This window comes from Neolamprologus brichardi, chromosome 5 (assembly GCF_056152115.1).
Source record: "Neolamprologus brichardi isolate AB-2024 chromosome 5, ASM5615211v1, whole genome shotgun sequence".
NCBI classification, from domain to species: domain Eukaryota; kingdom Metazoa; phylum Chordata; class Actinopteri; order Cichliformes; family Cichlidae; genus Neolamprologus; species Neolamprologus brichardi.
Window position 1 is genome coordinate 36,364,962 of NC_142108.1, and position 23,521 is coordinate 36,388,482.

At 47.8% G+C, this 23,521-nt stretch overlaps 3 protein-coding genes across 4 annotated transcripts; 2 read left to right on the forward strand and 1 right to left on the reverse strand.

Moving 5' to 3' along the window:
- Positions 1-449: 449 nt before the first annotated feature.
- On the reverse strand, positions 450-6,939 carry LOC102785524 (pyruvate dehydrogenase [acetyl-transferring]-phosphatase 1, mitochondrial-like). Its single transcript, XM_006801871.3, has 7 exons — positions 6,746-6,939; positions 6,544-6,646; positions 5,522-5,726; positions 5,033-5,452; positions 4,730-4,830; positions 4,082-4,647; positions 450-2,257 (listed from the first exon to the last, which is right to left on the reverse strand). The coding sequence occupies exons 3-7, from the start codon at positions 5,708-5,710 to the stop codon at positions 1,989-1,991; spliced, it is 1,545 nt and encodes a 514-aa protein (XP_006801934.2). The 5' UTR covers positions 5,711-5,726; positions 6,544-6,646; positions 6,746-6,939; the 3' UTR covers positions 450-1,988.
- Positions 3,384-12,245, forward strand: cnbpb (CCHC-type zinc finger, nucleic acid binding protein b). Of its 2 annotated transcripts, none has more exons than XM_087841161.1 (5): positions 3,384-3,486; positions 10,865-10,981; positions 11,167-11,232; positions 11,302-11,500; positions 11,572-12,245. In XM_087841161.1, the coding sequence occupies exons 1-5, from the start codon at positions 3,384-3,386 to the stop codon at positions 11,687-11,689; spliced, it is 603 nt and encodes a 200-aa protein (XP_087697287.1). In that variant the 3' UTR covers positions 11,690-12,245. The 2 variants fall into 2 exon arrangements, with proteins under 2 accessions (XP_087697287.1, XP_006801933.1); XM_006801870.2 differs by lacking the exon at positions 3,384-3,486 and adding an exon at positions 8,005-8,101.
- A 2,511-nt stretch (positions 12,246-14,756) lies between these two features.
- isy1 (ISY1 spliceosome associated protein) lies at positions 14,757-22,453 on the forward strand. The gene is made up of 11 exons (XM_087841162.1): positions 14,757-14,847; positions 15,543-15,565; positions 16,624-16,675; positions 17,130-17,195; positions 17,275-17,317; positions 17,908-18,020; positions 18,303-18,420; positions 18,497-18,619; positions 18,730-18,842; positions 20,496-20,585; positions 22,276-22,453. Exons 1-11 carry the CDS (start codon positions 14,845-14,847, stop codon positions 22,381-22,383), a joined length of 852 nt encoding a protein of 283 aa, XP_087697288.1. The 5' UTR covers positions 14,757-14,844; the 3' UTR covers positions 22,384-22,453.
- The last annotated feature ends 1,068 nt before the right edge of the window (positions 22,454-23,521 follow it).

Consider the following 23,521-nt stretch of genomic DNA (forward strand, 5'->3'; position numbering starts at 1 on the left):
CAATGGAAGCTGCAAACTTCCAAGTTCTTGCACGGCCAGCAGACTCACCGGACACTGCTAGCATCATGGACAGCTATTTGACGGGGCTCCCACACAAACGCAAAGCAGGAGATGAAGCATCGCCAAATATGTTTCCAAACCAAACTTTTTCTTGTAAAACAAAGGGGGGGGGAGCAAAAACGTTTGGGAACCACTTAATCTCTGGGACAATCTGTGAAGTTTGTTAGGGTTACACTCTGGGCATCAATTCATCCCACTCTGAAGGGACGCCACATGTTTGTGTTCAGCCTGTAGATGGCGCTGTTTAACCCCCTCCTCTGCTACAGGCAGGTAAGTTCTCGCATCCTGTTTCAATGCTGCTTTATCGTTTACAAGCCGGCATTAACACGCTGAAGGATAAGCAGGAAGTGAAACTCTGGTGAAAAAAACAGGCCGGACCTACAGGAAGTCAAACAGGAACTTTATTAACGAGTAAAAACAGCAACAGTCTGAGAAGCACAGAGAGAAGCCCCCATCACCTCCTCACAGGAAGTCCTGCTGTGTCTCCGATTGGTGATTCTCACACGTACACGGGTGTTTTTGAAAACGTAGATTTTCTGTTCTCGTTTTAAAAAATAATCCCGTCCAAACGTAAACGCAGAAATGAAGGAAAACGCTGCTAGGAACATGCCAAAGCAACAGGTGGCGATATATTCCTAACCGTGTAGAAATGTTGGCCAATCAGAAGTCTAGAAGCCTCGGTGGGAAAAAGTAAACAAGGATGGGGCATAGAAGCAGTCACTACCTGATGGTACTAGCCAGATGAAGTGTTTACTGGCAACTGACAGTGATAGCGGACATCATCATCACTATTCTAACAATCCTCTCCACACAGACAAGCATAAACACACTCGACTATCACTAAATCAAATTTAACACACGTTTGTAATGACGCTAATTCAGTTTACAATAGGGTTCATTCGCTCGGTCAGCAGGTGGCAGTATCCTCGTACACTGGGGAGTAAACTGCCATTAAACAAACAGAAGAAGAAGAAAACATCTGCACATGCGCAGTAAGGATCAAGGAGTCCTGATCTGTAACTGTCTTTTTATTTTTTTGTTTTTGTCTACATTATATTAAATGTTTCATTATTCTTAACATCTTAACAGATACTCTGACCCATAACTATCGTAAAACGCTTCGACCGGAAGTAGACACCTTTCGTGCATGCGGGGTACCGATCGGGTTTCCAGTACCGATCGGGTAGTGACACATAGAAGCAGAACTGAGTCGTATGTGTGGAGGGACAGTAACTGTGTGTGTGTATGTAAGCATTTAAACTCTGCACAGAGTACAATTAACAGTATTGTAGAAATTCATTTCACCGAAACAATAATGTGGCGCACAGTGTGACGTCAAAAAAGGCGCACACCTTTGACGCTGTGTTTTCTGCGTTTTCTCCGTTTTTGTCGTCCACACGTAAACGCAAAAACAGAGTTTTCGAAATTATCCACCATGGCCGGCATTTTTAGAAATCTCAGTTTTCACTGACCGAAGACGCAGTTTACGTGTGGACGAAAGGTGCAAACGCATAGAAAAATCTGCATTTTCAAAAATACCCGGGTACGTGTGGACGTAGCCTCAGGACGTGGGTGAGACAGGTGTTTTCAGTGTGCCACCAGGAGGTGGCGCCACTTCTCCACTCCAAGTGCAGAACATCAACTCACTGAGCATGCTCACTGTGTTGCTCCACACCTGAAGTGTGAGGTTCGCTCCGGTGTTGTTCGTGGAGCTTTTCTCAGACCTGTGTGTGTGTCGAGTTTCTTCTTGAAGGCAGACAAAATAACAGAAACACCTGATCAGTGACCTGTCCAGGTGTGTCCCACCCCTCGACCATTCAGAGCTGGGATACAGTTAAGGAAAAGGATGAAGATCAGCGCTGGAATGAGCACGCCTGCTGCTGATTGGTCAGCGTGGTGACTACCATGCAGGTAATCACCTGCAGGTGTTAGATCTCATTCAGGTGAATGATGGTGATAGTGATGTCATCACGGTACCTTCGGGCCAGATCCACAGGCAGACTCAGCATCTTGGCGAGACGATTTGGAGCTACCGCTCCGTACCCGTCGTCGCCAAGGGCGTGGCGGATCAGGTGGGTGGCGATATTCTGGTCCTCAGGCGCCGACAGGACCCGCCCCCTCCTCTCCAGCAAGAGGCGCTGCAGGTCGCCCAGCGTTGTGCCCTCGCAGGGAATTATAGGTCTCTGCTGCTGGAGGGCTGCGCAACGACAAACCGCACACAGAGTCAGGACGATGACAGGAAGTAAAGCCAGGTGGACACGTCTGAGCACGCTCACACCTCATGTGCAGCACTGTGAGTGATTATCTGTGACCTCAGTCTTCAAAAGAATCTCAAACTCCAACTGAAAACATAAACAGGTGAAGACTGGCATGTGATGAGATGCTGGGACGGCAATGGGACAGTTTCAGAATAAGGGCGTGGTTCAGGGTAAAATATGAACTCACCTTCTGGTGTGTAAACATATGGAGCATAGGGCTGTGCGATATGACCAAAATCTCATCTCCCGATATAAAACATCTATCGTCCGATAACGATATAAATCACAGAAATGTAACATTTTCTGTAAATTCTGTAAATCTCGGGCAGCTCGACTTGCGTGAAGTGTTTCCAGCTGCACGTCATGTATCTGGAGTCGAGTGTTTAACAGATGTATGAAACGATACATTTTTAGACATAAGTTGTAACGGCGCCATTTTCTTTGTGAGTATTTATTACACGGCGTGCTGCGGGGAAAAGCCTGTTCTAACGTTTGAGTCTAAGGTTTATTTTTTAGCACCTGGCGTCTTTTTTACTTCTCATCCGTGAATAATCTGCTCTTTCACGTGATTCAGTTTATTTTGAAAAGTCTCAACAGGATCTTGACCTTTATTGTGAAAGGTTTATGTGGAACATAAACAAGCGGACACACGATGGTGTTACCGTCATTGTTGCTAACGACAACGCATAAAAACAGGCGCTTGTCCGTCTGTAGTGTGGTTATATTACATATAAGAGAAAGAGAGAACTTTAATAAATTAATAATAACTACAGTGACATCAAAACATGAACAAATATTGCCGTAAACAAACGATAGCGTAAAATGAAACGATAGACGTTTTTATATCGTCATCCGATATATATCATTATATCGGATGACGATATAAATCGTTATATTGAACAGCCCTAATGGAGCATGAAAAAAAGTGAGTGGAGAAGAAACACGAGTAGGACTTCCTGATAATAATGAATTACAGTCGTCCAGCCTGGAAGTAATAAATGCATGAACTAGTTTTTCAGCGTCACTCTGAGACAGGATATTTCTAACTTTAGAGATGTTGCACAAATGGAAGAACGCAGTCTTACATATTTGTTTAATATGTGCGTTGAAGGACATATCCTGGTCAAAAATGACTCCAAGGTTCCTCACAGTGTTACTGGAGGCCAAGGTAATGCCATCCAGAGGAAGAATCTGGTTAGATACCATATTTCTAAGCTTTTCAGGGCAGAGTACAATAACCTCAGTTTGATCTGAATTAAGAAGCAGAAAGTTAGCGGCCATCCAGGTCTTTATGTCTTTAAGACATTCCTGCAGTTTAACTCATTGGTGTGTGTTATCTGGCTTCATGGACAGATAGAGCTGGGTGTCATCTGCATAGCAGTGTAAATGTATGCTATGTCTTCTAATGATGCTGCCTAGGGGAAGCATGTATAATGTAAACAGAATTGGTCCTAGCACTGAACCCTGTGGAACTCCATAATTAACCTCAGTGTGTGAAGAGGACTCTCCATTTACATGCACAAACTGGAGTCTATTAGATATGATCAGAATACAGTCGCTCCAAGACAACAACAGTAACAGACTGAAGTAAATTAAATAAAACCAAATATTACAAAGTTTACAAAATGTATGTAATAGCGCTAACATATACAAATATTTCAATTATAAATAACCAGAATGTTACAGAGGTGAAATATATATATTAATAGTTACAAGCTTTACTGTGTTGCTATTTAAAGGATCAGTGACTGATTGGCTCTGACCTGTCAGATGATCCCCCACGAGCTGGATGACCGTCTGTCGATGCATCAGCTCCCAGAGTCCATCAGTAGCGAGGACCAGGAACTTGTCTGCAGGTCCAACACGGTGTCGGGTGATTTCTGGCTCAGCGCTCAGATAGGGTGGGGTCAGGTAGTGCGGCGGCATCGTCCGGACCGCCTCGCCGACCGCAGACAGGACGTCCGGGCGAGTTTCATAGACCCGACTCAGCATATCCACGCTCCATTTGAAGCGGACGTCACCGAACGCCCGGAAGGGCAGCAACAGGCCCAGTAGGCGGTCGTGGCGGACCACCGTCCTCTGCTCCGCTGGGTGCTCTCCCAGAATCCTTTGCAGCTCTTCGGGATTCTGCGCATTGTGGTCATTGGTGAGGTTGATCGCAGACCAGCTTCCGTCTGCCTCCTGGACGCCCAGGACGGCCCGACTGTCCCCCAGGTTGGCCACGTGTAGAACGCCGTTGGAGATGTGGACGACACAGGCTGTGCAACCAGACAGCGCCACCCGGAGGGGGGAGGTCAGAGACAACCCCTCCCCAGGGAAAGACACCTGCCTGTGGGCGCAAAGAGAGGCTTAACCTGCTGAAACAGACTCACCTGCAGGTTCTGCTGAAGAAAACACAACTTTGTTCTTACCTGGGGGAGGTCAGGGACAGATGCACCTGGGCTTCTACAGACAGGTCGTAGTCAAGGCGATGGAACGCACTGACCAGAGCTGATGTCGTTCTGTTGTCATCCTGCAGCCAATCAGAGAGGACAGATAATGATGTCACCACAGGTGAACTTTCTGCTGAAACCAAAACAGGAAAATCAGTTTCTGAAAAGTCCACCTGCACCTGAGACCAGGTAAAGGCTTTGACATACAGGCACATTTTGGGTTTTTTTGGACCTGCACTGTCCGTGAATGTGATTCTGTGATGTGTCAGGACACCTGGTTACCTCCTCCTCCTCATCCTCCTCATCCTCGGTCTCCAGCCTCTCCTGCCAGTAGTTCCGGAGGCTATGGAAGGACGTCACTCCTCCATTGGGGTGGCTCAGGTCTTGGGGGTATTTATGCCATTCCAGCAGTGGTGTTACGGCCCGCTCCTCCTCCACCGCCCGTTCCAGCTCCGCCAGTGTCCTCAGCGGCAGCGCTGCCACGGCAACGTAGTAAAAGAGCCTCTGACTGACAGCGTGGGCGCAGGCCGGCCCCGTGTGACCGTCGAACACACCGAACAACACGCCTCCACGGCCCGCTAGGCAGGTGGCGCTGCTCTGACGGTCCTCGCAGGGGAGGTTGGATGGCAACATGTTGCTATGAAAACCCAGAACGCCATGGGAGGCGGGGCCTCTGGGGAGTGTGAGGCTGTATTCATTGGCCTGGAAACAAACAGTCATTAAGATGTGTGACATCACCAGTTAACGCTTTCAGAGTCTGATGTTTGTCACCTTTAAGATCCGGTCGACCTGAGCGGAACTTATCTGCCCCGCCTCCTGTCCCGCCCTCAGCTTCCGGCTCCCACTGCCTGCTGAGTAATGGAGTCTGTGCAGCTCAGGTGGACGGGGAGGAGGCAAGGACAGGAAGCAGCACTGCTGAAACCTGCAGCGTCCAGTGTGGAAGGCGAGTCGCCCCAACATGGCATGAAGGCTGGACCTGCAGGAGGATCAGAGCATTTTGGTTGTCAGGTGTCTAAAGTTAACATCCCTACATGACCACTGGTGAAGGCCATTAGTGACTTCCTGTTCCACAGGGGGCGCCCTTGAGCTCATGCAGAATGAATGGGACTCAGTGGAGCTGTTCATGACATTAGATGCTGTTCTATTCTTTGATGTTTCTACTGAAGTTTCTACTTTTTGTGCATATCAAGGATGTTAGAGCATCACCAGTCACTTTACTGCATCCTCCATGTTGATTTGGGGCATGAAGCCACCAGTGGCCTCACGATAGCTTCACATTCAACCACCACAACCAGCTGCTTCTTCTGCTGCGCTTTAGCTACACTCCTGGCATCTGCCAGAGGTATCATTTAGAAACAGGCGCCATCGAGGGACGACGACGTCCTGCCCTAACTGACCAATCAGCAGGCAGCAGCAGAACGCTGGACTGATTCACGGAGAAATAAAATAAATACAATTCTAGAAGCAGCTGGAAATCCTCAGCTCACAGTGCCCCCTGCTGCACCACCAGCTGAACTGCGGCCAGTTTTTTGGAATAGACAGGAAGTGACAGCCGCTCTGTTCAGCAGCTGTTTCAGGTGAGTTTTGATTATCAGAGAGTGACGTCAAAGGATCAGCAGAAGAATCAGCACAGTGACCAACAAACAGCTTCATTTATCACACTGAAAATAAATAAATCACTGTCCTGTGACTCTGAGGTTCGGCTCTAACCCACAAACCAGTTAAACAGGATCAGCTGACGGTCAGCTGTGGTCCCGTGGAAAGTTTTGACTAAGCACGAAGCTGAAACTCACCCTGTCTGCCTGACGCCTCGTCTTCCTGATCACTCCTCCTGCAGCTGCGTCTTTGTTCCTGTGACCTTCGACCCTGCTGGTGACGCGCTCATTGATCAGTTACCTGTAAACCATCCTCTCACTTTCAGCCTGCTCAGTGTGGCACAGGCTTCATTCTTCGCCATATTAAACATGCGAGAAAGCAGCCAATGTGTTTAATTACCTGACAGGGAGGAGGCGGAGCCAACAGCTCTCAGGTCTGTCTGTGTGCAGGTGTTTTGTGCAGATCAGACACTGTTGTGCGTTTCATTCTTCATAATCGTGTCAGACAGCAGGCTGTTCCCACTGTACACAAACCCTGCTCAGGTTCTCCTGTTTGTATCGGCGCACAGGTGAGTTCAGCACAGGTGAGCCAGAACATCAGCTTTAGGCTAAAGGTGAGTAAACAAGGTGTGTGTGTGTGTGTGTGTGTCAGTGTGTGTGTGTTTATCAGTGTGTGTGTGTGTGTGTGTGTGTATCAGTGTGTGTGTGTTTATCTGTGTGTGTGTGTGTGTGTGTGTGTATCAGTGTGTGTGTGTTTATCAGTGTGTGTGTGTGTGTGTGTGTATCAGTGTGTGTGTGTTTATCAGTGTGTGTGTGTGTGTGTGTGTGTATCAGTGTGTGTGTGTTTATCTGTGTGTGTGTGTGTGTGTGTGAGAGATTATCAGTGTGTGTGTGTGTGTGTGTGTGTTTATCAGTGTGTGTGTGTGTGTGTGTGTGTTTATCAGTGTGTGTGTGTGTATCAGTGTGTGTGTGTGTATCAGTGTGTGTGTGTGTGTATCAGTGTGTGTGTGTTTATCAGTGTGTGTGTGTGTATCAGTGTGTGTGTGTGTATCAGTGTGTGTGTGTGTGTGTTTATCAGTGTGTGTGTGTGTATCAGTGTGTGTGTGTTTATCAGTGTGTGTGTGTGTGTGTGTGTATCAGTGTGTGTGTGTTTATCTGTGTGTGTGTGTGTGTGTGTGTGTGAGAGATTATCAGTGTGTGTGTGTGTGTGTGTGTGTTTATCAGTGTGTGTCTGTGTGTGTTTATCAGTGTGTGTGTTTATCAGTGTGTGTCTGTGTGTGAGATTATCAGTGTGTGTGTGTGTGTTTATCAGTGTGTGTGTGTTTATCAGTGTGTGTGTGTCTGTGTGTGAGATTATCAGTGTGTGTGTGTGTGTGTGTGTGTGTGTGTTTATCAGTGTGTGTCTGTGTGTGTTTATCAGTGTGTGTGTTTATCAGTGTGTGTCTGTGTGTGAGATTATCAGTGTGTGTGTGTGTGTTTATCAGTGTGTGTGTGTGTGTGTCTGTGTATCAGTGTGTCTGCATGCGTGTGTGTGTCTGTGTGTGTGTGTATCAGTGTGTGTCTGTGTGTGTTTATCAGTGTGTGTGTGTGTGTGTGTCTGTGTGTGAGATTATCAGTGTCTGTGTGTGTTTATCAGTGTGTGTGTGTGTGTGTGTGTGTGTGTGTGTCTGCGTGCGTGTGTGTGTGTCGGGCCGTGTGCAGACCGCGTGTGGCGCAGAGCAGCATCCAAACAAACCTCCACAGTTTCGGGTCTGAGGTGAGTCGGAGCTCCGGCGGCTTGATCCGCTCTTTTTTGCCTGCAGAGGGCTCACTGCAGCCGGCCGGCGCGCCGCTCCGCCCCGGGGAAGAGGCGCTGCGGAGCGGACAGTGTCGGTGTTTCCTCCGCTGCGGAGCGTATGCTAAGCTGCTAGCAGGCTAGCTGCCATGACGGGCTGTTTACAGGCTTACAGGCCGGAGCGGGGAGCCGTGCCCCCGGTAATAACGGACCTCATCCGCCGGGGAGCCTTTGGCTGGTGGCCGCACAGAGTGGCCTGTTAACGGCGTCGGGCTGCCATGAGCCGCGGGGGCGGTGCAGGTTAGCACAGTTGGTGGGACAGGAGGACAGAGAGGATCGATACACGATTGATCAGCTGTTGCTCTGTGAAGAGGCATCTTATTACATGATGAACAAGAGGAAAAAGTCTGATCGTGGTGAAGACCTGAGACAATCAGAACCTGTCCTCACCTGTCTTCCTGTGGTCCCCTACCTGTCCGCATTAAAAGCAGCTCTACAGCTTCCCCAGGTGTCTCGCATGAGGGGTCAGAGTGAATCTGATGGGACCCTGCTGCTCCATTCAATTCAGTTTATGTATATTACACCAAATCACAACAACAGTGGCCCCAAGGCTCTTTGTGTTGTAAGGTAAAGACACTACAATAATAGAACAGAAAAAAAGACCCCAACAATCATTTGACCCCTATGAGCAGGTTTGAAGCCTAATGTTAAAAATAGGAACGGTACTACAAGGTCATTAAGATAAGATGGGGCCTGATTATTTAAGACCTTGTATGTGAGGAGCAGCATTTTGAATTCTGGATTTAACAGGAAGCCAAAACAGGAGAAATCTGCTCTCTTTCTAGTCCCTGTCAGGACTCTTGCTGCAGCATTTTGGATTAACTGAAGGCTTTTCAGGGAGTTTTTAGGACATCCTGATAATAATGAATTACAGTCGTCCAGCCTGGAAGTAATAAATGCATGAACTAGTTTTTCAGCGTCACTCTGAGACAGGATATTTCTAACTTTAGAGATGTTGCACAAATGGAAGAAAGCAGTCTTAAATATTTGTTTAATATGTGCGTTGAAGGACATGTCCTGGTCAGAAATGACTCCAAGGTTCCTCACAGTGTTACTGGAGGCCAAGGTAATGCCATCCAGAGTAAGAATCTGCTTAGATACCATATTTCTAAGCTTTTCAGGGCCGAGTACAATAACCTCAGTTTGATCTGAATTAAGAAGCAGAAAGTTAGCGGCCATCCAGGTCTTTATGTCTTTAAGACATTCCTGCAGTTTAACTCATTGGTGTGTGTTATCTGGCTTCATGGACAGATAGAGCTGGGTGTCATCTGCATAGCAGTGTAAATGTATGCTATGTCTTCTAATGATGCTGCCTAGGGGAAGCATGTATAATGTAAACAGAATTGGTCCTAGCACTGAACCCTGTGGAACTCCATAATTAACCTCAGTGTGTGAAGAGGACTCTCCATTTACATGCACAAACTGGAGTCTATTAGACAGGTATGATACAAACCACTGCAGCACAGTACCTGTAATACCTACAGCATGTTCTAATCGCTCTAATAGGATATTATGGTCGACAGTAGGGTGGGCGATATATACGATAGAAACGATATAAATTTGGCCAACGATAGAGATTTTGACTATATCGCGATAGCGCATGTTGATAATGTCATCAAGCTGCGCCTGTTTTGGTCGAAAGCATCACAGCAGCTAAAACCATTATCATCTGCAAATTATGGCGGGTGACAGTCATAGCAAAGAGATCAAGCACTTTTGAAATATGGGGAAAGCCAAAAACTGCGCTTCCTCCACTTCCGTAACATTGATTCATTAATGTTGAATTCTCTGCAGCTGCTCTGTTCCCATGTTGTTGCAGTATATTAATAACTAACCTCGTATTGTGGATGAATAATCTCAGTTGTTCTCCTGACTGAAGTTTGGCCCGTGTACAGCATCCTGCTATGCGATTGCATTTGTCCCTGACCACCAGAATCCCTCACGTTAACTTTTATCGAGTGGAAAAAAAGTTGGCGTTCATCCTCCAGCTTCACTGTGCTAACGTTACGCTAACATAGCTGTGTCGCTAGCAATCACGTAGCACATCATTATATACCAGCTAGCCCAACTTCAGTAACCCTGCAAACGTCACTGCTGTTTAGTTTTCTGTCTTCATTTATGTTGGAAGTGGTAGCAGAGCTGTACGGTTTAATTAGTTTCAGAAATCTCTCAGTCAGAACATGGTATGAAATGTTTAGGTGTAAACTAGCGAGCTAACTTCCTGCTAACTTCTAACTCCGTTAAATTTAATAAATTCTGTTTTCATGGATGCCTGGATGTTAAACTTAATTGTTACACCTGGTAAAGCAGCAACGCTGATGATTTTATTAAAGATTAAAGAATTTAGACGGTTTTTAACTCTCAGTGTTCGTTTGACTTTGGGACCTGAAAATGACGGAGTTTTGGACCCAGATTACTCCACGAAGCTCCTCACTACGGCAGCCGTAATGCTCTGACGATCCATCAAGCAGTGCAGCTTACCAAAGTTGTACTAAAACAGCACTTTCAGAAAGACATCTGCTGTGTTCAAATGTATTCCTATTGTAAACTCTACCTGTGTGGGCGGGCCCAGGACTGAGGAGAATCATCTCAGGTGTTCCTGGTGTGTTTTTCCTTTTCTCTTTTTTATTCTGCACCTTCATGAAGGTAAAGTTTCACATCTGAATCTCCTGTCTGTGGTTCCAGCCGTGGTCGTGGCGATGAGCAGTAACGAGTGTTTCGGTTGCGGGCGCTCAGGCCACTGGGTGAAGAACTGTCCGAGTGGCGGCCGAGGGCGAGGGAAAGGTCGCAGCAGAGGCAAAGGTGACACCCATCATCAAACCTCCACGAGTTTATTTTAAAGTTGATTAAAAACCCTGTAGTTTTTACAGATGTCGCCATGGAGACGTGGAAACCTGCGTCCATTTCCAGCTTCTGCATTGGTGCTGTTATTGTGAACAGCTGACTACGTGACACGCCCGGCGGTTCACCCTGTCGTGTCGTTGCAGACCTGTTCTGTTACCGATGTGGCGAACTTGGGCACGTGGCCAGAGACTGCGAGCGCACGGAGGACGGTGAGGACACACGCTTACAGATCACAACAGTTTAAAGACAGGTGAGCACAGGTGTGATCTTTCCTGCAGCCTGCTACAACTGCGGCAGAGGAGGTCACATCTCCAGAGACTGCAAGGAGCCCAAGAAGGAGCGCGAGCAGCTGTGCTACAACTGCGGCAAGGCCGGTCACATGGCGCGCGATTGTAACCACGCCCACGAGCAAAAGTGCTACTCCTGCGGCAGCTTTGGACACATCCAGAAGTGCTGTGAGAAGGTCAAGTGCTACAGGTAAACGAATACTAAAGCTGAGCCTACAAACAGGTGAACGGCCCAGCGTAACCTGTCCGTGTGCTCTGCAGGTGCGGGGAGATCGGCCATGTTGCGGTGCACTGCAGCAAGGCGTCCGAGTTGAACTGCTATAACTGTGGGAAGTCAGGTCACCTGGCGAAAGAGTGCACCATCGAAGCCACCCCCTAGCTGGCCTCTGACCCCTGACCCTACGCTCCCAAACCTACGCCCTCTGATCCTCCTCTTGTCATTGGTCTAGAGGCCTGTCGGTCAGCCTCGTAACAGCCAGTCAGAGCAGACGAGGGAGGAGGGGGCGGACTACAAAACCCATTTGTTCTTCTGTGTTTTAGTTTAGCTGTGTTACGATGTACAGAGCTTTTTTAGACCTGAGAGAGTGACGTTTGAAGGCCAAATTAGGCCCCTCCCCTCTGCCCTTTGGGTGGGGCTAACAGAGCCATGGAAGTTTGTATCTTGCCAACTTCATTTTTGTTTTTGGACCATATAAAATGATTGTCCCCACCTCCAGCAATCACCCAATGATATCGCAGGATGAACGAGCCAATCAGGACAGGTCGCAGCAGATGTTTTACAGGTGCGTTTTTGTGCAGGTCGAGGAATCGTACGCCAAGAAAAAAAGCCGCAGGAAGTCTGGACAAAACCTCCAGAAAATCTTATTTTTGTACATTTGACCTGTGAGCTGTTGTAAAGGTGTATGTTCTACCTGACAATAAAAAGGTAAGAAGGATGAGGGCAGAGCCTGCGGTGGCTGTCTTATTTCTTCAGACAGGCACCACTCACCCACAGGAGACGAACCGACCAATCAGATCAGAGGAAACGAGCTCCAGAGCTCACCTGAAAGCCTCATGGTTTAATTAACATCTGCAGCAGCTGGACAGAGCGATCCCTGACGACCTGCTTAGTTCCTCGCGGTCAGACACCTCCAGAATCTTCTCCTCCTCTCATCATAATAATAATGGATTGCATTTAAATAGCGCCAAATCTGACCATCACCAGTAGGTGAAGTGTCTTGCCCAAGGACACAACGACCGAGACTGTCCGAGCCGGAGCTCGAACCGGCAACCTTCCGATTACAAGACAAACTGCCAGCTCTTGAGCCACGATCGCCCCAGTGTAGTAACAGTCATCAACTACACTGATTACATCGAATGAACGACTGACTCAGTTTTATTAAGGACAGGAAGTTTGATCTGCGTGAAAGAATAAAGTCACTGTGGAAATAAAACATAAATAAACACAATGAATCTTTAAAGGTTTAATACAGGTTGTACATGAACATGTCATTCACTGCTGATGTACAACAATACATCCCAGCATTAACCTCTGACCTCTGTGGTGTTCATGACCAGACTTCTCACCAGTGGCGGTCCTAGCCTGTTTGGCGCCCTGGGCGAACACTCCCTCTGGTACATTAACATAAAGCTGTTGTACACACACACACACACACATGCATAGTATGCAAACAGCTACCAAACAGCCATCATAATTCGTCATACAATGAGAACAGGACAAATCAACAATTAACAATGACTAATTAATATTAAAATCTGTAACATAATGTATTGTTTGGAGTTTAGTCTGTTACTGTTGCTATTTTTACCATTTCTTCTTGGAGCAACTGTAACCCACATTATTTCCTTAGGGATTAATAAAGTATTCTGACTCTGATTGGTTCAGGATGACCTGCCATTATCCAATCACACATCTGCTTACCTGCATCTTTTGCTCGTTTCTCCTCCTCATCTTTTCTCTTTTTTCTAAACTGAGCACCTGATGGCTTTGACCTTTTCTTGTCAATCTTCCATTGGTTTTAATTTTGCACTCCAGTATAAACACCCATCCCCCAACTCGAGGATCACCACAACATAACCTAACACACCTACACCTTAGTTCACAGATTCACTTTGTCTAAGGTTTATTTCTGAGATTTCACACAACCCAGGATTCAAATCATGAATACATGATGGGCTTGGATTTACAACATTATGAATGAAATGTGCTCTACTTGGAAGCAGCCGGCCCCTCCCCTTTCGACGGCTTGTGTGTGAGACTTTAAATCATCAAACTGTAAATTATAAATAGTTATTGATCCCTTTACCCCGAGTCCTAAAGTGTATATTTATTTTCTTACTCCTTTTATATTTATTGTTTGTTTACTTGCACTGCTGTAACTGGAGCCTCGTCGTCTCATCTCTCTATATACTGGACTGTATGTAGCGGAGATGACAATAAAGTTTACTTTGACTTCAGCAGCGAGCAGGCGCACCGAGGGCTCTCGCGCTCACTTTTCGCGTATAGAATTTCGAAAAAAACATCGGTGCAAATTATGTCTGTATCATGATATCTGGTGTTTTCGTGTTTGTTGGTTTGTTTTTATTTGTTTTATTTTGTTAGTTGGTTATTAGATGCTGCTCCAGTGAATCCCCCGCCGCCCCGCCCTCTCCTCTCTGCGCCGCAAGCAGCAGGCGCACCTCGCAAACGGGTGGCGCCCTTACTCCCAGCAAATGGGCGATAGAAAACCGATCGGTGCCTATGCCGTTCCCAATATGCGCTGGCTGACGTCGGGGCAGCATGAGTGCGAGCATTTTTTTTTCTTTTTTGCCGATGCCCGTGATGCCGCGGGCAACAGCCTGTGTCGCCCGTATCTAAAACCGCTACTGCTTCTCACTTACCTGGGCCAGGGGTCTCAAACTCGTGGCCACTCGCAGCCCATGTCACCCCTACTTATATATTGATATGAGGAAATCTAATGTAATTCTTCTGTTTGTTGTTGAGCTAAATGTTAAAACAAGTTCTTTCTGAGCAGAGACACCAACATGCTGAGGCTGTGCAGAGTCACACTGCAGGTGTTACATACGAACACACACAGCAGTGCTCTGACGTGTGTGCAGGACCAGTGTGTTTGTTTGCTCGCTCAGTGAAAGGCTTCAGTTTTGTCTCCTTATACAATATTTGACATTTAAAACAACAAACAAAACATTTTAGGAAATATTTGTGGGGGTTAGTGACCGTCCAATCAGATCTCACACAGCTCGTATAAGTTAGAGAGTTCAGCGTGCACATCCGTCATACAGGAGATGAATATTAATGCTCTACGCTTTCACATTAACTATTTTATTTCCTACATTTGTGTGAACATTTTTATTTTATCTTACATGTCGTTGTAGGCGGGCCTCTCGTCCTGCAGGGGGCAGTAGTGCAGACATAAAACCGGATGCAGTGGTGGAGCCGGTGACGTGTTTCCTGTTAGTGTGCGTGCTGTGTTCGTGTGTGTTTGGATGGTTCCTGCTCGGTTGTTGGATTAACGGCTAAACTCCGCAGCAGACATGGTGAGAGTCAGCATTTTAATCTGTTGTGTTCACTGACGTCACAGCCCGTTAATCAATATTCATTATTAATCAGTGATCAGGAAGCGCTCAGCGGGCTCTGTGAGGAGCCGCTCCTCCGACTCCCAACCCTGTTAAACACTCGGAGTTAAAAACAGCAGATTTTTGAATGGAGTCTGGTGGAGCAGCTGAAACATGGAGACGACTGAGCAACCAAAGCAGACCGTGATCAGCTGGTGTATCGATCAGCTGGCTGTATTGAACATTGATGCTCACTTCACCTACCGCCTACTGGTGATGGCCAGAGGGGCCGATGGTGCGATAGGGCAGCCTCGCCTCTGTCAGGGCAGCTGTGGCTACACCTGTAGCTGCCTCCAGTGTGTGACTGTGAGAGTGAATGAAGAGTGGCATTGTAAAGCGCTTTGGGTGCCTTGAACAGCGCTGTATAAATGCAATCCATCATCAGCTTGATTAAACTGCTGATTTTAATGGAGTCTGGTGGGAGCAGCAGTCTGGGTCTCAGCTCGTGCCCAGGTGTCATCTTTACCTGGATAACACCTCCAGGCCCAGCTGCAGGCCAACAAGGTTCAGAGGAGGTGCTTGGTGACCTCACGTGCTATTGGTTACCATGACATTACCTCCTCTTTGAGCTCCACATGTTTCCAGATGTTTCTCACTCCGATCTTCTCTCTGTGCAGGCGAGGAACGCCGAGAAGGCCATGTAAGTACTTCCTGTCAGAGATGTGCTGTATGACCCCCCCCCACACACACACACCTGTCCTCCTCTTCCTGTCCTCCTCTTCCTGTCCTCCTCTTCCTGCTGTCCCCCTCTTCCTCTTCCTGCTGTCCCCCTCTTCCTCTTCCTGCTGTCCTCCTCTTCCTCTTCCTGCTGTCCTCCTCTTCCTGCTGTCCTCCTCCACCTGACCTCCTCCACCTGACCTCCTCTTCCTGCTGTCCTCCTCTTCCTGTCCTCCTCTTCCTGCTGTCCTCCTCTTCCTGTCCTCCTCTTCCACCTGTCCTCCTCTTCCTGCTGTCCTCCTCCTCCACCTGTCCTCCTCTTCCTGCTGTCCTCCTCCTCCACCTGTCCTCCTCTTCCTGCTGTCCTCCTCTTCCTGTCCTCCTCTTCCTGCTGTCCTCCTCTTCCTGTCCTCCTCTTCCTGTCCTCCTCTTCCTGTCCTCCTCTTCCTGCTGTCCTCCTCCTCCACCTGTCCTCCTCCTCCACCTGTCCTCCTCTTCCTGCTGTCCTCCTCTTCCACCTGTCCTCCTCTTCCTGCTGTCCTCCTCTTCCTGTCCTCCTCCTGCTGTCCTCCTCCTCCTGCTGTCCTCCTCCTGCTGTCCTCCTCTTCCTGTCCTCCTCTTCCTGTCCTCCTCTTCCTGTCCTCCTCTTCCTGTCCTCCTCTTCCTGCTGTCCTCCTCCTCCACCTGTCCTCCTCTTCCTGCTGTCCTCCTCTTCCTGTCCTCCTCTTCCTGCTGTCCTCCTCTTCCTGCTGTCCTCCTCTTCCTGCTGTCCTCCTCTTCCTGCTGTCCTCCTCTTCCTGCTGTCCTCCTCTTCCTGCTGTCCTCCTCTTCCTGCTGTCCTCCTCTTCCTCCTGTCCTCCTCTTCCTCCTGTCCTCCTCTTCCTGCTGTCCTCCTCTTCCTGCTGTCCTCCTCTTCCTGTCCTCCTCTTCCTGCTGTCCTCCTCCACCTGTCCTCCTCTTCCTGCTGTCCTCCTCTTCCTGCTGTCCTCCTCCACCTGACTTCCTCTTTGGGTAAATGTGTCCCTCTGCTCTGTCTGTCAGGACGGCCCTGGCTCGGTTCAGGCAGGCTCAGCTGGAGGAAGGAAAAGTCAAGGTGAGTTTATCGTAAGCGTTGATCGTCATGGTTACAAAGAACAGCATTTCTCTGTACAATGAAATTCTTTCTCTGCTGTCCACACAGATGCCGGTTAATATCTGCAAATAGAACTAGAACAAATAAAATACATGTGCAAAAATTATTATTACTGTTAAAATAAGTCAGCTGTTCAAGAGTCTGATAGGGGAAGGAGTTGTTGATGTTCTGGATTTCGCACTTCTAAACCTTCGTCCTCAGCAGAAGTTTGAGGAGTCCGTGTTGGGGGTGTGGGGGGTCTTTGAGGATGGAGGCAGCTCTCTTCTGGACTCTGTGATGGTAGATGCTCTGCAGAGAGGGCAGCGGGGTCCTGATGATCTTCTCCGCGATTGTTATCACTCTGCAGGCGTTTGTGGTCTATAGCAGTAGTGCTGCCGTCAGATAAACACCTGTCTTCCTGATCTCTCACCTGTAGGAAAGAAGACCCTTTCTGGCCTCAGAGTGCAGTGAACTTCCTAAAGCTGAAAAATGGAGACGACAGGTAGTCACACTGCAGCGCTAGTATCAGTAGTGGTGATGGTACCTGCAGTCAGGTGTACTGAGTGTGTCCTGTGTTTCAGATTATCAGTGAAATCTCAAAGAAAGTCGCTCAGATCCAGAACGGTGAGTCCAAGTCTCTTCCTCACTTCCTCCCCTTCTCTCACGTGTGTCTCTCCTGTGTCTCACCTGTGCCTCACCTGTGTCGTCTCACCTGTGTCTCTCCGTGGCTCAAGAGTTGGGAGTTCGTCTTGTAATCGGAAGGTTGCCGGTTTGAGCCCCAGCTCCGACAGTCTCGGCCGTTGTGTCCTTGGGCAAGACGCTAAACCCGTTGCCTACTGGTGATGGTCAGAGGGCCCGGTGGCGCCAGTGTCCGGCAGCCTCGCCTCTGTCAGTGCGCCCCAGGGTGGCTGTGGCTACAATGTAGCTTGTGTGTAAAGCGCTTTGGGGTCCTTAGGGACGAGTAAAGCGCTTTACAAATACAGACCATTTACCTGTGTCGTCTCACCCGTGTCTCACCTGTGTCTCGCCTGTGTCGTCTCACCCGTGTCTCGCCTGTGTCGTCTCACCCGTGTCTCGCCTGTGTCGTCTCATCCGTGTCTCGCCTGTGTCGTCTCGCCTGTGCCGCCTCGCCTGTGTCGTCTCGCCTGTGCCGCCTCACCTGTGCCGCCTCACCTGTGTCTCACCTGTGCCTCACCTGTGTCTCACCTGTGCAGCTGGTCTGGGTGAGTTCAGGATTCGGGATCTGAACGATGAGATCAACAAGCTGCTGAGAGAGAAAGGTCACTGGGAGGTCCGCATCAAAGAGCTCGGAGGACCCGACTATGCAGTAAGAGACGTACACAGGAGTTCACGTTTAATCTGAGCCATCAAAGGGTCAGATTAATAGAACTGTTACCATAGTAACCACTGATTTAAAGCCTGCTGCGATGAGTCACGTGACCCTGAATGTTGTAATCTGTGTAACATCGTGCTGCGAGACTTTCATCAAATCCTGACTTGATATTGATCATCTTGATTTATTATCAGTAATCATGGCAAGTTATTGATAATTCCAACCTATTTATCACTCGGCGCAATCGAAGCAGCTGACCGCGTGTTTGTGTCGCAGCGCATCGGGCCAAGGATGTTGGACCACGAGGGAAAGGAGGTGCCTGGAAACCGCGGCTATAAATACTTTGGAGCTGCCAGAGACCTGCCGGGAGTCCGGGAGCTGTTCGAGAAGGAGCGTACGTATTTGCATCACTTCCTGTTTGATGTCATACTGTCACAACATCGGTCCTCACCAAGTATGCGATCTCCCAGCTGCCCCAGCGCCGAGGAAGACAAGGGGGGAGCTGATGAAGGATGTGGATGCAGAGTATTACGGCTACAGAGACGAAGACGACGGCGTCCTTCTTCCTCTGGAGGCGCAGTACGAGAAACAAGGTTCATAATCCCCAGATTATAAAATAATCCAGAGAATATGTGAAAATCCTGGATGATGGAATTATTGGATTATAGTTCAGCTTCAGGTAACCTCACCTGTGTGTGTGTAGTTGTGCTGGAGGCGGTCCACAGGTGGAAAACGGAGAGGGAGTCTCGAGTGTCTGGAGAGAAACAGCAGGAGGAGGAAGAGGAGGAGAGCATCTACACCGTCTACAACGAAGAGGTGAACTGTCTTTACCTGCTCAGCCAATCAGCTTCTGTCAGGTGACCTCGGCACACCTGAGAGCGGTTCACTCGTAGAAACACACCGTCTGGTGTGAACGTGCGACTCTGACATGTAATCCAGATAAAATGATCCGGGTTTTCCTTCATGGATCATGTTTTTAATCCGGGTGCAGGTTTAAGGATTAATCCGGGTTATCAGTACTTGTAGTGGGCTGAGATCGTTACGAAATACGATACGTTTGATGTGAACAGCTGGATTATTGCAGTAGCCATGTTTACCTCGTCTGCTGTATCGTGATACGAGGACGAGCTGAAGACGTTGAGGTAGACGTCATCCAGGTGAGGACGTCCCAGAAGGTCGACGCTGTTCATCGTTTTCAGTGAAACATTTCAGTGTCAGCTGGTCTTTGATCGGCAGTTACAACAATTTGCATATCAATGATGATGACCTCACAGCCCATTGTTAGTCAGTGCTGCTTGTTCATAGGGCTGGAAACCTGCAGTCAGCTGAGACTGAAGAAGTCACCTGATGTTTCACTGAAGATGTCCAGCTGAACAGAGTCAGCCTGAGTCTGACAGACGGGCGTTTACGTGATTTTCATTTCATTGTGTGGATGCCTGAAAGGGCGTCCACACTATTGAGTTCCTGTTTCTCTTTATTCTTTATCATACTTTATTATTCTGGTTGCTTCCGTACACTTTTTGGCGCTTAACTACTCCCTCAGTTTTTGTGCTATTTTCACCGTTCAAATCTTAAAAAATTCTGCTCTTTCTGCTAATGCCGGCTATGACTTTTGGTGCTCATAACTTCTATACTTTTTGAGATATTGAATTTTTTTTTTGCAATATTTTTTGCCCATTTCTGCCATATTATCACTGATTTTCCTTGCCGGGTTGACCTGTCTTTTAGCTCAGTGAGATGAGCAGCCGTTCTCAGACTGGGAGGCCCGGGTTCAAATGGCAAATCGCTTATGGCAACATTTCTTTCAGTTAACAATTAAACTTTTTTGACTCTTTTCAACACAAATTTCAGCTTTTTCACCCCTTTTCAGCAAAATCTTCAGTTTTTTTCTGCTGTTTTCAGAAAAAAACTCTTTTCAGCAGAAATTCTGCTCATTCAACTCTTTTCTGCAAAGTTTTCAGCCTTTTCACCTCTTATCAGCACCATTCTCAGCCGCTTCTGCTCATTTCAGCAGAATTGTCAGTCTCTCCACCTCTTCTTTGTGAGAATGACTTTGGCTCAGTGAGATGAATAGCTGACTTGAGGCCAGAAGGACCAGGTTCGAATCCTACTCAGGGCAACTTTTTTTCCACCACTTTTCAGCAGAATTTTCAGTTTCTTCACCGCCATACAACTTTTTGCAACTTTTCAACTTTTTCATCTTTTTTCAGCAGACATCTTCAGCGTTAAGGCATCCACACAGCATTTTCGCAGGAAATGCAAATTTTTCTAGTTTTATTTAACATTCAATCCAGTGACCCAACGTCAACAACATGTGGGTTATTTACAGAAACATGGGGGACATTTTGAGGGCGTCCTTAAATCATCCAAGTTAAATAAGTTTAGAGAAGAGAAAAATAAAGACTAATGTACTGACACACACACACACAGATGTGCTTGAATATGAACAATCTTTTTTGATTTCTGCAGCCTGATGACCAGGAGAACCAGGAGGAGCTGGAGGGAGAGGATGGAGGCCTCGCCTTCATCGCACACGTACCTGTTCCATCTCAGAAAGAGGTGAGACACACAAACACGCTTGGCTGCAGCGTGAGGACCCTCACTGCCAAGGATGACGCCTGATTCTAGCCAGAGCCTTGGAAGCAGCTCTGACTACTTCATAGAGCCGACAACGGGGCCTACCTGAGTGGGCGTCACCTTTGAGCAGCACACCTGTGCAGGCGGTGTTATCTTTATATTTCCCAGGAGGTGCAGCTCAGCCTACCGTGCAGGGTTTCAGTTTGGTCTGTTCAGTTCACTTTTATTCACACGCCAAATCACAACAACAGTCGCCTCAAGGTGCTTTATACTGTAAGGTCGACCCTGCAATAATACACACAGAGAAAAACCAACAATCATATGACCCCCTATGAGCAGCACTTTGGTGACAGTGGGAAGGAAAAACTCCCTTTTAACAGGAAGAAACCTCCGGCAGAACCAGGCTCAGGGAGGGGCGGGGCCATCTGCTGTGATTGGTTGGGGTGAGAGAAGGAAGACAGGATAAAGACATGACGAGACCGTGGTCGTGTCCAAATTCATGGGTTGCTTCCTCCTGAAGCCGCATTTGTAGACTGATTACGTCACAGCGACGCGCCGAAGGCTGTCCAAATTCGTTGACTCCTCCGAATGCAGCCGACAAATGCGTCCTCCTTTTCCCCGAATTTGAAGGATGGGTCGGGTGTGTCCTTCGTGGCCCACCATATCCCAGAATTCATAGCGCGGACCAGCCAAATTTCAGCTGCCAACAATGGCGGCTGCTACTAAGTTTTAAAATTACTCTTATTAATCTTTCTGGGTCACAAAATAAACTTTTAACATATTTTAAGGTGAGAAAGTAGCTGTGTAAACATCAAATATCTGCTCAGTTTATCAAGATATTGCATATTTGCAAAAGTGCTTCGACGTTTTCAGAGACGTCTGCTACCCACCAGCTCGATAGCTCGCCGGGAGCTCGAGGGTTACTGAAGCCGCAGAGAACGGCTCAATTCCCGGCACATCGTTTTCAGATCACCGCGGACTTTCGCTGCTCGGGTTAAACTATATATGAGTAATATATATTATATATATATTACTCATATATATATCATAAGTGACTCATATATTACCTATATATATATATATATATAGGTAATATATGAGTCACTTAGACAACCTAAAATGTTATTGTTGGGCTTTTTTCAGTGTTTTGTTTGTTCGTGAGTAAATCGGTTTGGCTGAGATTAAAGTTATTAGATTAGATTAGATAAAACTTTATTAATCCCCCGGGTGGTTTTCACACAGCTGAATAAACGTCAAACAGAAAACTGATTAAACAGAAGTGTGAGACGGTCGAGAGTTTCCTCCAGTGTCCTGTTATATTTTAGACAGCAAGGAGCAGACGGACGAGTTTATTAAACTCCACGAGACAGCGGTGACGCTAATCAGAAGGCTAGACCGTCACATTTCACAGCTGTTTACTTCCGGCCTACCCGACCTGCTGAGGACCCGGCCCACGTAGACCGCGAAGGCCGGGTCCTCAGGAGGATGCAGCCCATGAATTTGGACACGACCAGAGATTAATAATGGATATGATTCAGCAGAGAGGTCTGTTAACACATAGTGAGTGAAGAAGAAACACCAGTGCATCATGGGAATCCTCCAGAATGGTCTAATGATGAAGCACCTGTGGTACGTAGTTCAGGAGTAACCTCCCTGTCTGTCTGTCTCTCAGGTGGAGGAGGCTTTGGTCAGGAGGAAGAAGATGGAGTTGCTGCAGCGTTACGCCAGCGAGACTCTTCAGGCTCAGAGTCAGGAGGCCCGAGCTCTGCTGGGGCTCTGACCCGTCCGTCTGCTGCTGTACATACCGGCGTGTTTTTTACCTTTTCTTAATAAAAACTTTCTGCTCTTCAGTTTCTTCTCGTCTACTTTTCTTGCTCATAGTGAACCTCAGGTCTGCCCCCTGCTGGACAGTGAAGTGAACACATTTCATTGAGGGGAAAGAAATGTTGCTGACAAACGTAGATTTAAAGTTCCACAGAGAAAATAAGCGCAGGGTTGGCGTGACAACACCACAGCAGCTGGTCATGCCGACATGACGCCAGTTTTATTGGCAGAAGAAACGTCGACATTAGCTGCGTCTTTTGTGATAGAAACAAAGTGGTGAGAGCGTGGAAGTGGCTCGGTTTCCTCCGTCAGACGGAGCAATTCTGTTTGCAGGATAAGCCGCCATCAGGTCCTGACAAAGTCGGCTGCTGCGACGTCAAAAGCAGCGTCCACACGAGCATCAGCTGTTCTGCAGGTGATGCAGAACTGCGTCTGCTAAACGCCGGGAGCAGGCTGGTCTTCAACGCCACAAGCCCCTTTTCCATTACAATAGAGTGCCTCATGCGTGGTCGTCGTCATAGCAGCACAGTCGAGCGTCCTGTGATGTCATTGGCATGTGACACGAGCGCTACTACAAAGGTGGGCGTGGACGATACACCTGCTCGGTCTGTGGCTGTCCGTCAGATTTGGGAACATGGCGTTGTTTTTGTTGCGGAGTTTGAAAAATGTTGGTTTTGATTTGTGTGAATGAGACGCTCTCAGCGAGCGACGCCACTGACCAGCCAATCGGTGGCATGCAGTCTGACGTCAGATGTTAGCACCTGCTCGGATGGCTTGGAGCCGTGCAGGTGCTATTTTAGCACACAGTGCTACAACCTGATGAAACCCCTGAAGACTGTTGAGACTGTCGTTCCCAGTCGGTACTAAAGGAACAAGAGTGCACCTGTGCTTCAGTCATTGATGGGAAAAGCCCGGATTCTTACCTGAGACTTGAATGACGGCACCAAACCACAGCAGCAGCCTCCTCCGGCGCTTTTAACGTAGAGATTTGACAGTAATTTAGTGCAACTGATCTCAAAACTGGGAAAAAGAATCACAAACGTGATTTTTAGGGAAAAGTTCATCTGTGACAGACTGGCGTGCATCCTCTCACC